Below are 14,310 nucleotides of genomic sequence, written 5' to 3'. Positions count from 1 at the left end.
AAAGCTATTCACATGCGCAAAATAAAAGTATGCATACGTAAAATACATTTTACAAACGCAAAACATACTTCATAGATATACAACTAGTCGCAAAAAGTTTCGAATGTTTAAAATGTACGAGTGTATCCATGAATCTGAATGTGCAAATCGTCATTCACGTGTGAATCCCCTCGGATTTGTGTGTGTGTGTGTTTTTGAGACTTTCCTGGCAGAGATCTCTTCCCACGTGGGTCTGTCGTACTCTTTAGCCAATCAGATGCGAGCTTAACCAATCATATCGTAAGCCACTGATTCTGCGCACCTTTTGCGCAATATGGATTAATTAGAACGGAAATGAAGGCTTTTTTTAATTTATTATTAAGATTCATACAAACAAAGTCAATGTACAGTCAAAACTACAATAATACATATATAAAGAGAAAAACAATAAAGCCAGGGGGAAGGCTAAACATCATGTAAATATATTGAAGGACTCACATATAGAAACAGTTTTAATTGCTTTCTTATTATGTGAATGAAAAATAGTCTTTATATAGCCTATATTTGAATTTATTTTTCAAGAACCAAAAACAAAGGTTGGGATTTACTGTACTTACATTTATGTATATGAAATTTAGCAAAAATTACAATTAAATTTATAATATAGTATTCTTTCCTTTTATTTGAGGGGATATTAGTAAAACCAAATATAACATTATCTAAACATAAGGAAAAAGTGGGTTCAATGTTATCAATTATAAATCTGGTCAAATCTTTCAAAAATGTCCTGACATGAGCACAATGACAATTTAAAGACAATTTATTGCACAAAGAACAGTTCAAATAAATATCCTTTTTAAATTTAACAAGAAAAATATTAACTGGGTACTATCATTGTAAGATTTTGAAAGTTATTTCCTTAACTTTATTTACTAATAAAAATTTGTTTGGTAAAGCCCAGATGGCCTTCCATAATAAACCTCCCACCAGTCTATTCCAATAAACAGTTTGACATAGTGACAATGTCTTTTTGAAGTAAGGAACGAATAGTTTTATTAATATTTAAAACTCCAGGGGCAGGAAATGAAGCCTTTACATCAGTAATCCAAGCATGGTGAACGAATCAGTGGCTTATGATATGATTGGTTAAGCTCACATCTGATTGGCTAAAGAGTACGACAGACCCACGTGGGAAGAGATCTCTGCCAGGAAAGTCTCAAAAACACACACACACACAAATCCGAGGGGATTCACACGTGAATGACGATTTGCACATTCAGATTCATGAATACACTCATTCGAAACTTTTTGCGAATAAGTTGTATATCTATGAAGTATGTTTTGCGTTTGTAAAATGTATTTTACGTATGCATACTTTTATTTTGCGCATGTGAATAGCTTTTTGTGAATATATATTTTTTTCACGCACGTGAATTTTTTTTTGTGTACGTGAATTAGGTTTCATGCATGTGAAATTGTCTACGAATGTGTGAATCATTTTTTGTGCGTGAATTATTAATGAGATTGATTTGGCTCCATACAAACCTCGTTACATGAATAATCACATCAATATATTATTCCAAGGTTGTCCAGTTGCCAGATCTTGTATGAAACGCAACCAACTCACACCATCGACATTCAAATTTCAACCTTATTTGTGACCTCAACCTGGCAACCTACAACGCAGTTGCGCTGTCGATATCTGCGCAGGTAGAGGACGCGCGACGTTTAATGAAGCTTCACTGGTAGATGGGAGAAGACTCATCTGATGCTCCGAAGAAAAAAAACTAAATATACATGTAAATTTAACAACAGCTGGACGGAAGAATTTAATTTCATATCTCGAAGCCATATCGACAATTAGGTCTCCCGTATTTTGGAACCCAAATGTTGACAGGTATAGTTTTGAAAACATAATAAAGACGCACACCAATTCATTTGTGTAAACTCCCATTGATTTGTCTTTGGCAAGTATCTGTAGACAACATCCAAAAGCCAAATATGGACATTAGATGTTATCACATAATGCATACCCACGGTTGTAACAAAATACATGTAACAGGATTATGTATTTTAAATAAAAAAAATTGTAACTGTATTCCACTACAGTTAATTTGGAGCAGAAGAAATACAAATAAACCTTGTGTAAATTGTCAGCTTTATGCTAAGCTAAAATGTTATTTCTAACCATTTTACATGCACATGTTACCAGGCATGATCATATTTTTTATCAAGAAAATCCACGTTGGATCATAATTTCTTTTTTTCTAGTAAGACCTTTCATGGGCAAAATATCATATTCTTGATGATAATTGTTGTATTTTATTCCTGTAAAAATATTTAAAAAATCCTTAAAACTAGATCAATTAGGTTGATCTTGTTTTAGAAACAAAACTGCATAAGATATTTCTTTTTTTTTTTCAGAGAATGTATTTTTAACATGTTTATTTTGTCTTACTGTATTGGTAGAGTTTTTATAAAAAAAATCTGCCAGTGCTGAAGAAGCAATCCAAAGTATTTAGAATACATTTCTGACCTCGAGTAATCTAACGGAATACATTACAAATTACATTTTACAGCATGAATTCTGTAATGGAATATATTAGAAAAGTAACCCTCCCAACCCTGAGGAAGTGTGGGGTGAAATGTCACCTGAGTATCTGGATAAACTGACAGCTAGAACTCAAAGGATCTGCAAAGCTGCAATTGCTGCATGTGGAGGATTTTTTGATGAGAACTCTTTGAAGTAATTTTTTTCAAATTATAATAGTAATTTTTCATGTTATTAATGTCCTGACCATACATTGTGATCAGTTGAATGCCACTTTGGTGAATAAAAGTAAATATTTATTTCCATAAGAGCAAAATCGATACATTATACCAAACTTTTGTCCACCAGTGTATAAATATAACAATAAAAATAATAATTGAAAAAAATAAAACTTGACCTCTAGAAATTTTAACACAAATCTCATAATGTTTTACCAACATTGGTTTCAACAAATGGCTTCAACAGCAATTGAAGGGACATAATTTTAAATGTATTACCACCTGCTGGTGGACTCTCCAAACACGCAATGACATATTTCTCAGGAAAATAGCAAATTGTACTTTGCGCCACTTCATTTACATTCAGTTCACCAGGGACGGATTACCGACTGGGCCAATGGGGCCAGTGCCTAGGGGCCCTTGACTACCAGGGGGTGCCCAGTGCTTTAAGGTGGCGCAATCTAGTTTGGTGCCCTAAATATAATAGAATATTATTCATAATCAGGGTTTGAAATTAACTTCCACCAACCCACCAAATGCAGGTGAAATTAGGCAGTGGCACAAGTAGTGGCTCGTGACCACAGATATAGGTAGGCAGTAGTGCTGCACGATTAATCATACCGCAATCGCGATGTCAGCCTGTGCAATTATATGACGGCAAATGCTGCGCTTGTATTAAATAAGTAAGTACACGTGTGGACGTGACTGCCCATTCTCTCTGAGAGCTGTTTGCCCATTATCTACACCGGTATTAAAAAGATGACCAGTAAGTCTCAGTTTAGGGAGTGGCATGTATGGTCATGTAAGTTTCCGGTGTTCAATGTGGAAATCAAGTGAAGATGGATGCCGAGCAGACCGACACTGAACTGGTGGTCAGAAACAATAACACTGAAACACAGATCACAGCTTGGCGATATGTCTTTATTTCATTAATAATTAAAGTTGATATAATATGGGAGCGTGACATGTAAATAAGCAAAAACTCCAAAACTGTCTTTCTCTTTGCGGTCAGAGCTGCTTCAACCAGTTGCGGAAGTGACCCAATCTGAGCGGGAGTCTAGACCGGGAGAGATTAAAAGTTCCGCCGGCTGATGCGCACTCTATCACGAGATGCTCGTCTCTCACCCCCATTGTCGGCAGATCGAGTGTCTGATAGAAACACAAATCACAGTGTGGCTATATATCTTTATTTTATCCTTAATTAAAGTTCATATAATACAGGAGCGTGCCATGTAAATAAACACAAACTTCAAAACTGTCATTCTCGGTGCGGTCAGAGCCGCTTCAACAAGTCGCGGAAGAGACCCAATCTGAGCAGGAGTCGAGACCGGGAGAGATTTAAAGTTCCGCCGGCTGATGCGCACACTAACACGAGATGCTCGTCTCTCACCCCCATTGCATTTGAAGGGTGTGGTCAGGACCTTGGGTACATAGCCTTTCCTGGGTTTGACAGTGGCTCTTGAAAGACCGGGGCCAAATTCCAGACATGAATTGCCAACTGATAATGCATGTAGGTCACCGACCCGTTTTACTGAGGCCAGAGCCATCAGTAGTGTGGTCTTAATGGAAAGCATGTGCAAATCAACAGAGTCCAAAGGCTCAAAGGGGGGCCCTGCGAGAGCTTTTAAGACTAAAGTTAAGTCCCAAATCGGGACTGTAGCTGGCCGAGGCGGGTTTAATCGTCTTGCTCCTTTTAGGGACGTTATGATTAAATCATGCTTGCGCCGGCTTCATGCGCGTGATACGCAGATATAGTTGCTACATACTGTACACTTTGAGCATTGACTTTGAGTCCTGCGTCTAATCGCTGTTGAAGAAATATTAGAATTTCATGTATGGGGCAGTTTACTGGGTTCTTACTATGTGAGAGACACCAGTCCGTGAAAACCTTCCATTTTAGTATATAGAGTCGTCTTGTGGACAGTGCTCTGGCTTGTAAAATGGTGTTTAGAATTGAACACGTCAGTTCTGGCATGTGTAGTGCACCCCATTCAGTGGCCACACATGCAGGTTCCACAGCTGGAGCTGGGGATGCCAGATTGTGTCGTGCACCTGAGAGAGGAGATCCCTCCTCAGCGGTATTTTCCATAGTGGGCTGTACAGCATCTCTATCATTTCCGAAAACCATGACTGGTTGAGCCATTTCGGCGCAACTAATAGAACCATTTCCTTGTCCTCCCGGACTTTGCATATGACAGTGGATCAGGCATACCGGAGAAAACGCATATTTGCGTTTCGCCATCCATTTGTGTGCCATTACTTCCGTTCTCAATGGGTCATGGGACTTCAAATACCAAAGGGGACAGTGGGCATTCTCCACTGAGGCAAATAGGTCGATTTCTGCTTTGCAGAATATTTCCCAAATCCTCAACACCATTTGAGGATGAAGTGTCTAATTACCTGGTATCACCCCTTGGTGTGACAGTAGGTCTGCGCCGTAATTCAGGTGGCCTGGGACATATGTCGCTCTCTCAGAGAGAGGAGATGATGCTTGCTCCATAGGAGGAGGTCAGTCTCAACAGTGGCGGTTTATATATGCCACAATTGTCATGTTGTCGGAGCGAACCAGGGCATGACAGTTCGCTATTTCTGATTGAAAAGCCTTCAAGGCTAGAACTACAGCCGATAGTTCTAGGCGGTTGATATGCCACACCCTCCTCGGACCTGTCCATGTGCTGAAAGTTGGGTGCCCTTGGAAAAATGCAGGAGCTGTCCATGGTACCAATGCAGCTATACAGCGGCGGGATATAGTGATGCATATAGCCAAGTATATTGTGGCACATGGCGCTTCAGCCAGCACTGAAATGGTTTCATGTGTAAGAGACCTGAATGGGATGACGGCTTATGTCGCCACCATAGATCCCAATGCTTTCTGAAACAGCTTCAGAGGAAGTGTTCTCCCCAGTTTGAACTGAGAAAGACACTGTAGAATGGCCTGAACGCGCTCGCTCGTGAGGTGCATGCGCCCGCTCGAGGAGTCGAGGCGGACTCCCAAAAAGGACCATGCTCTTCACCCAGTTTACATTGAGGCCCAAGCTGTTTAGATGCTGAAGCATTAAGTCTCTGTGTTGGCATAACAGAGCCTCTGATTTTGCTAGTAACAGCCAGTCATCGAGGTAGTTCAAGATGCATACACCGCTCAGTCTCAGAGGGGCTTTAACTGCATCAATGCACTTCGTAAATGTGCTAGGAGCGAGAGACAGTCCAAAGGGCAGGACTTTGAATTGATTCGCTATTCCCTCGAACGCGAATCTCAAAAACATCCTGTGGTGTTGTACAATTTGGATATGGAAGCACACATCCTTCACATCTATCGACGCAACCAATCGTGTGGGCAAACATGCGATAGAATCCGTTTCTGAGTAATCATTTAGAATGGGTGCTTTATAAGTGCACGATTTAAATGTCTCAGATCCAGGATTGGCCGAAGTCCACCTTCTATCTTTGGGACAAGACAATAATGGCTGTAAAACCCTTTTTGTGCTTGACAATTTGGCACAATCTCTATCGCGCTTTTCACAATTAGTCTGTGTATTCGGCTTGTAACACTGGCGTGTCTTCGGACGAAACCGTGGAATCCTTTGAAACGGGGTGGCCGGCAAGCAAATTGGATCGTATAGCCATGTTCAATTGTTTTTAGCACACATAGCGTATGGGGAAATATACGCTTTGTGGAGATTGAGGGGCTCGTGGGGCGTGTGCCGGCACGAAATCGACCAAGTTCGTCCTGCTTGACCTCGCGGCCCCGCTGTGCCCCCTTGTGTGAACCCTCGGGTATCACAGAAGAGGTGGGTGAGAGGGCGCGAGAGGCTGAATCGTCCCTCACAACGAGGGCGCTGCTGTGAAGATTCCGTCCGCTAACTGGTGTGTATCGACGGCGAAGGAAGAGGGCTTCGAGACAAGAGGTAATCGCTGTCTTGAAGGAAGAAATTCTGAGGAAATGGTGTATGTGCACCTGTTTTATAACAGACAGTTTGCTCCGAAATGAACGGTCAGTTTCGCGCCAAAACAGGTAGGTCTCAAACACCATTGCCAATATTAGAATATTGGTGTTATTGTAGAGAGGTTTCAAATATGTTGTGTATGAAGGCACTCCCCATATGCGTTAGTAAACGCAATGTCAAGTGGACTTAAGTCCTAAGGGAACAGTGTTTTTCCTGAACTGTATGATTAGTGATGATGTTTTCAACTGTTTTCATGCTGTGATGCTAAATGGATACATTCTACAGTGGAAGATTACAATTATTAGATGAGACATGTACAGTGAGATGTTTTAGCAGGTTTGAAATGAACTTCTCCTCTGCCCTGCATTTTTCCTACCTGCAATTCACTTTCTTTTAAGTGCCTTTGAGGATTGTGCTTGTCTTCCCTTGAGGAGAATAGGGTGATTTGGAAAACAGTGTGGACATTAATTCAGTATCAGTTACATTTATTTGTACAGCTAGTGCTTTTAATAATACATACTATTTTATAGTTGCTTTACAGAGAACATTAAACTTTGTGTACAAAGTTTATAATGTATGTCCAAATAATTATGTTTATTTGTATTGCATTTAGTTATTTTTGTATGGTAGGCCTACAGTTTATTGTGTGGCTGCTAAGACATCGTTATTTCCTACACAAGAACAATAAATTAAATCTATCAACAGGATCAGTTGTTCCGTCAACACTAAAATATTTCATGTAGGTTAAAGCATTTAGATATGGATAGTATGCATGTAAACTAACAATTATAAAGCTAGATTGAGCTTACTACACAGTCATCTCCCACAAAATTATTTTATTTTATACGAAAAACAGCAGCATGACAGTTTCATAGCCGGAGTCCTGTAATACACAAGCATCCTGCTGTATGGACCTCCCCTGTAGCTGCAGTAAGTATATAATCTCGGTACAACAAACACTTCAGGTTCTGACTTGCATTAAAATAAACATAATTATCTACAGTTATCAAAACGTATCCAACTTTACAGCTGTGTAGCTGCTAATAGGCTACTGGACGCTTTTATATTAGAACTGTAAAAGTTGTAGTTAAAGGTTTCTAAATGTGTTTAGGCTATTAGTTTTTTTTTTTTAAATAACAAATAATCTTATTATTTAAAAAAGAAATATTATCTACATTAACCTAACTACAGAAATGAGAAGCAATCCTAGATTACCTGTGGTTATGTATTTATCATTACAAATGCCACTGTTACACAAAGGTAGGATAATTGTAAACTTTCATAGGCAAGTTGGCCATCAATTTAGAATGAAGTGATTAAAACTTCCAAGAATTATGATTATTGACAGATTTCCCCCTGTTCTAACTGTCTGTGACACTGATAATCTAAAGGTGACGTAAATCAGGGATATGTCCTGCTAAACTAATACCATTCTTGTTAAAATAATGTCCAAACAAATGCATGCAGTTACAGTGTCCAGTTACCTTTATTACTTTTTGCAATGCAGGGGATTTTGCCTAGTGAAAATGTTGAATGGACCTTGGAAATAACTAGCCACAGTGACTAGTGGGCCAAAAAGTAATTTTCAAACCCTGTACATGATGTGTTAATAAAGTGATTGAAAAGCTAATTTTAAACCATTATTATTCATTAAATGTCAATATTATGTCTATAATTGATTTTAATGCATTTATCTGTGCGAAACTGTGCTTGAATAAGACAAAATATTGTTAGTCCAAATATTTCTCCAATATATTTTCAGAACAGATATTGCTGAATATGTTTGATTATAATGCAGTCATTTTCCTGCACTGAAGCAAAATGAATCCACAATGAAACAAGACAAAAAGATGGCACTATGTGTTTCCATTTTTATCAGCTAATGCAACGGCAAGTTAAGACAACCACAATTATATTTCCTTTCATGGTAAAATATTACTTTTGCAATTACAAATAAAATGTATGATTTCAGAACAAGTGTTAGAATCAAAAAGCACATTTTAGATATAAATATGTAGTAATCTGGACATGCTCATCCCCAAGGTGCAAAACTCTTTTGTCGTAAATTGCGTATACACATACATCATGATCATTTATTTCTATATATTTGTTCACAAAAAAGCAAAAAGGTCAAATAATGAGACAAACATGTCATACACACTGAAACAATCTCAAATGTAACAAAGTGGAATATTTTCGTCTCAGGTGGCATTTTGTAAACTGTTATCAGTTTGCACATTTTTGATATCAATGGTAATAAATAACTTAAAGATATAAAGATGTGATTAGTTGTTCAATGGCACTTTTAATATACTTTTTCCACTTTTGACCTTTTATTTACATTCCAATATTACAAGATAATAATTATTACTGAAGTAATTATTAATTTCATTGGGATCTCCTTACTTACAAATTGCATTCATGTTGCTATAAGGCTGAGATTCAATACTTAAAAACACTTGTATGCTAATAGGGGTTCAAAGGCTAGGAATTGATTTCATCTCTGGTGTGGGATTACAGACAATATGATTTTCATCTCTCACAGCTGGAAATGTAACCAACATGGAGTCATTAAGATATAAATATAACAATGATACATATTGCTCCACTAATAAACATGGATAGAGCAGGGCTTCTTTGAGGTAGACAGTTTAAAAACTTCTAGCTGATTTTAAAGTCAACATGAAATGACATTCGCAACCCATTATACTGCGTGCAACAGGATATTTAATGAGAAATAGGATTTGTAGGATGGAACTTTTTGCATCTTTTAGCAAGGATTTTATGCATCGGGACTTGATTAGATTTTATGGTGAAATGTAGACAGTCCAAACCAGAGTGTCATTGGTTGATCCTTAAGCAAACTCAAGCCGAAAAGGAAAGTGGTTTCAGAGGTGGAGCAAGTTATTACATTTTGATGAAGGATTATGGAGGCAGACATTTTATTTCTTTGGAATAATGTGCACCAATGTATTGCTGACAATATGACTAGGAATATTTATTAATGAAGTTAATGGCGTACATTTTTTTAAATGTTGACTTACTATTAATAATAAAAAATAAAATGATAACTGACATGAAATGCTTGTTTTCTGAGCATAATGATTGCTCTAGTTGATTGAGACAGGTTACGTTACACACAGACACATTTCATACACACACTTCCGCATACAGATGACGGACTTGCCTTTTAATATGCATTTGTTATTTTGTTACAAACAAAATTAGTTGATAAAGCACCCTTTCATATATGCAGTCACTCATTTAGATAAAACACTTTTAAAATGCGCTCCACTCTGTACAAAGACATGGCACGCAATGTTACATGTTATCACACACCTCTCTATTTTTGTACAATTGCATAGAAGTTTAAAAACCTTTTTCATAATAAACCATTCTAGACTTGCTGTAAGAAACTTCTGAAACTAATAAGATCAAATCTACATTGTGGAACCGTGATCCTTCAGAAAAATAGATTTTTATTGATTTCCCAATTGTAAACATATCCTGTCTAGTTGTTGACACAACAAAAGCATGCAGCGAGAAGACATCTTCAGTCTAAATCCTGCTCCTCTGTTATTACACTAACCAAGGACTCCATGGCATGTCCAATGTTATCAACCATGTGAAAAAGACTTCCCATATTTGGACCTGAAGGAAAAGGGAAAAAAACATGAACTATTTAATGAGATCTGATGGAAATTATTTGAATACACAACATAATACATTCTAAGGGGCCGTTCAGGTGTGCGTTTCCCAAAAGCATCATTAGCCAACTTTAGTCCCTAGTTCCATAGTCAACCAACATAATTCAATGATTTGGTGTTTCCCGAAGGTGTAGTTCCAACAAATGTTGGTGGAACATAAGCAAACAGCATCACAAGTTGAGGTGGTTGGAACTACAGCTCTCTCTACTCTACAGCATAGTTTCATGCTTGTTCATGGTGTCGACAACAATTGACTTAGCTGAGGCCTCAATATCTATTATTCCATACATATCTTTAATTTTGTAAGACTTAAATTTGTTAACTTGCACTTAACAAAACGGCTTATTCTGGAGTTTTTTTGCAGAAAGCGAAATTCTGAAACGGGATTAATAGAAAGCTATTTAACACACCTTGATTTCTGTCAGATGTAATGAGAAGGTGGGCGCGGCTGGGCCGTGATGGAGCATGGCCGGTGCTGAATAAGCTGATCAGTGGGAGAGCGAGAAAAGGGGCAGCTGGAGACGCAGATTCGAGAGAGAGACGCATGCGGCCGTTTTGCATGTGTGTCTGTGTTTATGTTTGTTTAAAGTTGAGTTTTATCGTTAAATGTTATGTTGACTGTTTTGCCGGTTCCTGCCTCCTCCTTGCCCGTCCTTGAACTGAACTAAAGTATAAGGACGGGCAAGGAGGCGGCGGTAACTGGCTGAACAGTAAACATAAACTTTAATGATATAAATTAACTTTAACATAAACAGACACAAATGCAATGCGGCTGCGTTCTTCTCTCTTGAACCGGCATCTCCGGCTGCACCTTATCTCGCTCTCCCGCTAATCAGTTGATTCAGCGCCGCACACCCTCCTCCTTGTCACATCGGATAACACGGCTTATGTGGCCATGTAAACACATAGATTGCATGTGCTGTGATATGCTCAAATGCGCCGGGGGAACCCCAGAGTATGATATAAGAGGGGAAATTTACAGAGCGACATGGATATGGGGTAAAAAGAACACGGATTAAACAGTGCATACAAAGTGGACACTGGTTTCATGTCTTAAACAGCTTTCTCACAATAATCATCTTTCTGCTGTATGTAATGTAATGTACTACAATTTGACATCCATTCAATCTCCAGAGAAATTATAATTTTAAAGTTTTTCATGACTGTGGGCCCTCTGAAACACAAAAGTATTTTAAGCAAGTGAGTTTCTGAAAAATATGAAAATGGACCTCTTACAAGTTTTGAGATAATGAGTGTTTACATTTACCTTGTTGGTTCATGTAAAAACATTACCTAGATTTTTCGAGTTACCCCTTTTAAGGTGTGCATGTAAATGCTCTCATTGCATTCTGTAAGCTTGAGCAGTGTGTATATATTTTGTATGTTTTGAAATCAAGACTAAAAAAAAGCAGATCATTTCAACAACTCACATTTCTTGTATTAATGGTAAATTGATTTGCATGTAAACACTTAAAACAGGTTTATATAATGAGGTGGTTTTCGATAGTTACTGTAATACTCGTTACTGTAAAATAGCAATATTTAAGATTTGGCAAAAGCCATTTGAGATAAACAAATCTGTGAAACTACGCAGATTAGAGCAACTGGAAGTAAACCAGAGAATAGAGGATAAGTAAGAACAGAAGAGACTGTAAAGAGTTAGTAACAATACTAACCTTTCATGGGTTTAGCCGTCCGCTTCCTTAGACACAGAGGAAAACAGGAAATAAGAAAAATCAATAAAGTTGAAGTAGGAGACAGCCAGTAAAGACTGAATCTAAACATGGTGTGTATTACAAGCAAGCTTTATGAACTCAACAAGACAGGTTGCATATGTTCTTAAAGTTACTAAAAACTGATTAAGCATTTAGTGCAATTGATATTAACTTTAAACATACCAAGGATTTCTATTGTTTTTAAAATATTGGTCCTGGTTAAAAAGTATTATATAAGGGTAAATATATTTTTTGTTGTTACGTCCTTGCAATTCTATGCTTGCTTGCATTACATCCTGTTAAGAGTCACTGTTAAACAGACAGACACTCTGCAGAGAAGTTCCCTGAATAAGAAATGTACATCAAATAACTAGCTATAGATTCATGTTTTCTCTTATCACTGTATTTTCATATTTTAAAATATGAAATGATGTTCCATAATCATCATCAATAGGAAAAATAGACACATAAGACACAAAGGGTCATTTAGTGACTTAGTCATGCAAAGGGTAGAAGTATGCAGAGGGATCAGAGAAACTTTCATTATTAATGTGTATATACATATATATATATATATATACACATATACTGCAACGTCTATAATCAAAGTTTGAAACTTCCAGATATAGGTAAACCATAGAATTCTTCATTCAAATAATTACAAGCTACTCTTGCCAAGTTTTACAAATGCAATGAAAGTGAATGATGACTCATTCTGCCAAACATTTGCTTTTGTATTCCATGGAAGAAAGTCATGCAGGTTTGGAACAGCATGAGTGTGAGTAAATTATGATAGAATTTTCATTTTTGGGTAAACTGTCCCTTTAAAAAAAAAAAAAACATAAAATCTTTCAGTTTTACCATTGTTACATTTCAAACTAATGCCAATGTATCCCTTCTTTAAGCTAATTATAATGTAGCCCAAATACATGTATTCTCACCTTGGCTGTGAGGGAAGGAATAACTGAGTTGCTCGATCACATCCTCTAGTCCAGTGCTTGCATCCTGTGAGGGACTGGACAGTTCATCATCACCTGAAACACACAGAAAACACTCCATTACAGCTAAGAACCAGAAAATCGGTCCCTGTTCCAGTCAAGCAAAGAGAATATTTACTGCCTTTATTATTGGCAGAGGAGATACTTCTGAAGGTGACGTAGAGCAGTTTCAAGTGGACTTAGAAACAGCAGCATTCAGCTCAGTGAAAGTCAATTTTGCAATTCAAGCAGAACTCTGGGAAGAGTAAAATAGTAAAACGAAAAAGCACATTGGAAAATCTTTAAGAAAGAAATTTAAGAATATATTATAATTTTCATAAAAGGGGCTGTTCACACAGAACATGTTTCTGCATCAATATGTTTTTTTTATTATTTAAACATGCGCTACACAGACCTCTTCTACTATTTACCATGTTTCTTGCTACCTTACATTTTCAAGTCGCTGTGTAAAGTTTAAAGGAGTTTAACTTTTAAAATTGCATTTCGAGACACCAGCATTCTGTTCGATCCAGTGTAAAAATATTTTCTGATCATTATGAAACTGTGGCGGCCCACTACAGTGTAGATAATTAATGGGAAACACTGTTTAGACATATAAGAGGTAACTGTACTATAAATCATACTGTACATGTCAGAACTCAAAACGTCCTCCTCAGTCTAAAAAGAGCATTTATATTTGCCACCCTGTCGAAACATCTCGTTCTGAAATCTGTTCGTGATGTCACAAAACATTGCTAATTTGTATTTACACATCCCACAACATGCGTCATCGTACCAATAACCCTGCCCACTGGCACAAAGTTCAAGTAAAGATGGCAGGCATTGTGTAACATCAAAGGGGACCTATCTGGATTATTTTTTATATAAATTATATATGTTTATATATAAACATGAACTACACAGACTCTTTGACCACTGCCATGTATCTCGCCACTTTTAAAATATGCAGTGCCAAGTTACAACTCTGAAAGGGAGAAGCAATTCTCTCATTCAGCTGATGTTTGCTTTCGCCCATCTGCGCTATTTTTAATTGTTTGTGTATGTAAACACAGGACATCTTTTTTTTTTTTATCCTCTTTTCTCCCAATTTGGAATGCCCAATTCTCACTACTTAGTTGGTCCTTGTGGTGGCGCGGTTACTCACCTCAATCTGGGTGGCGGAGGACAAGACTCAGTTGCCTCCGCATCTGAGACAGTC

General features: G+C 37.6%; 1 protein-coding gene across 7 annotated transcripts in view; it reads right to left on the bottom strand.

The window, feature by feature from the left end:
• Positions 1-8,452: 8,452 nt before the first annotated feature.
• The window catches only part of dmd (dystrophin), a 148,658-nt gene continuing 142,800 nt past the window's right edge, over positions 8,453-14,310 (bottom strand). For 2 of the 7 annotated variants that reach the window (XM_052126398.1, XM_052126400.1), the window contains 2 exons: positions 13,056-13,148; positions 8,453-10,343 (listed from right to left, as the gene is read on the bottom strand). In XM_052126398.1, the coding sequence (XP_051982358.1) occupies positions 10,246-10,343; positions 13,056-13,148 (191 nt within the window). In that variant the 3' untranslated portion in view covers positions 8,453-10,245. Of the gene's footprint in view, positions 10,344-12,075; positions 12,102-13,055; positions 13,149-14,310 lie in introns of all 7 variants that reach the window. The other 5 variants (XM_052126399.1, XM_052126401.1, XM_052126402.1 and 2 more) reach the window with 4 other exon arrangements.

This window comes from Xyrauchen texanus, chromosome 5, assembly GCF_025860055.1.
Source record: "Xyrauchen texanus isolate HMW12.3.18 chromosome 5, RBS_HiC_50CHRs, whole genome shotgun sequence".
Classification (NCBI taxonomy): Eukaryota; Metazoa; Chordata; class Actinopteri; order Cypriniformes; family Catostomidae; genus Xyrauchen; species Xyrauchen texanus.
This window is presented reverse-complemented; position numbering and strand designations above follow the sequence as displayed.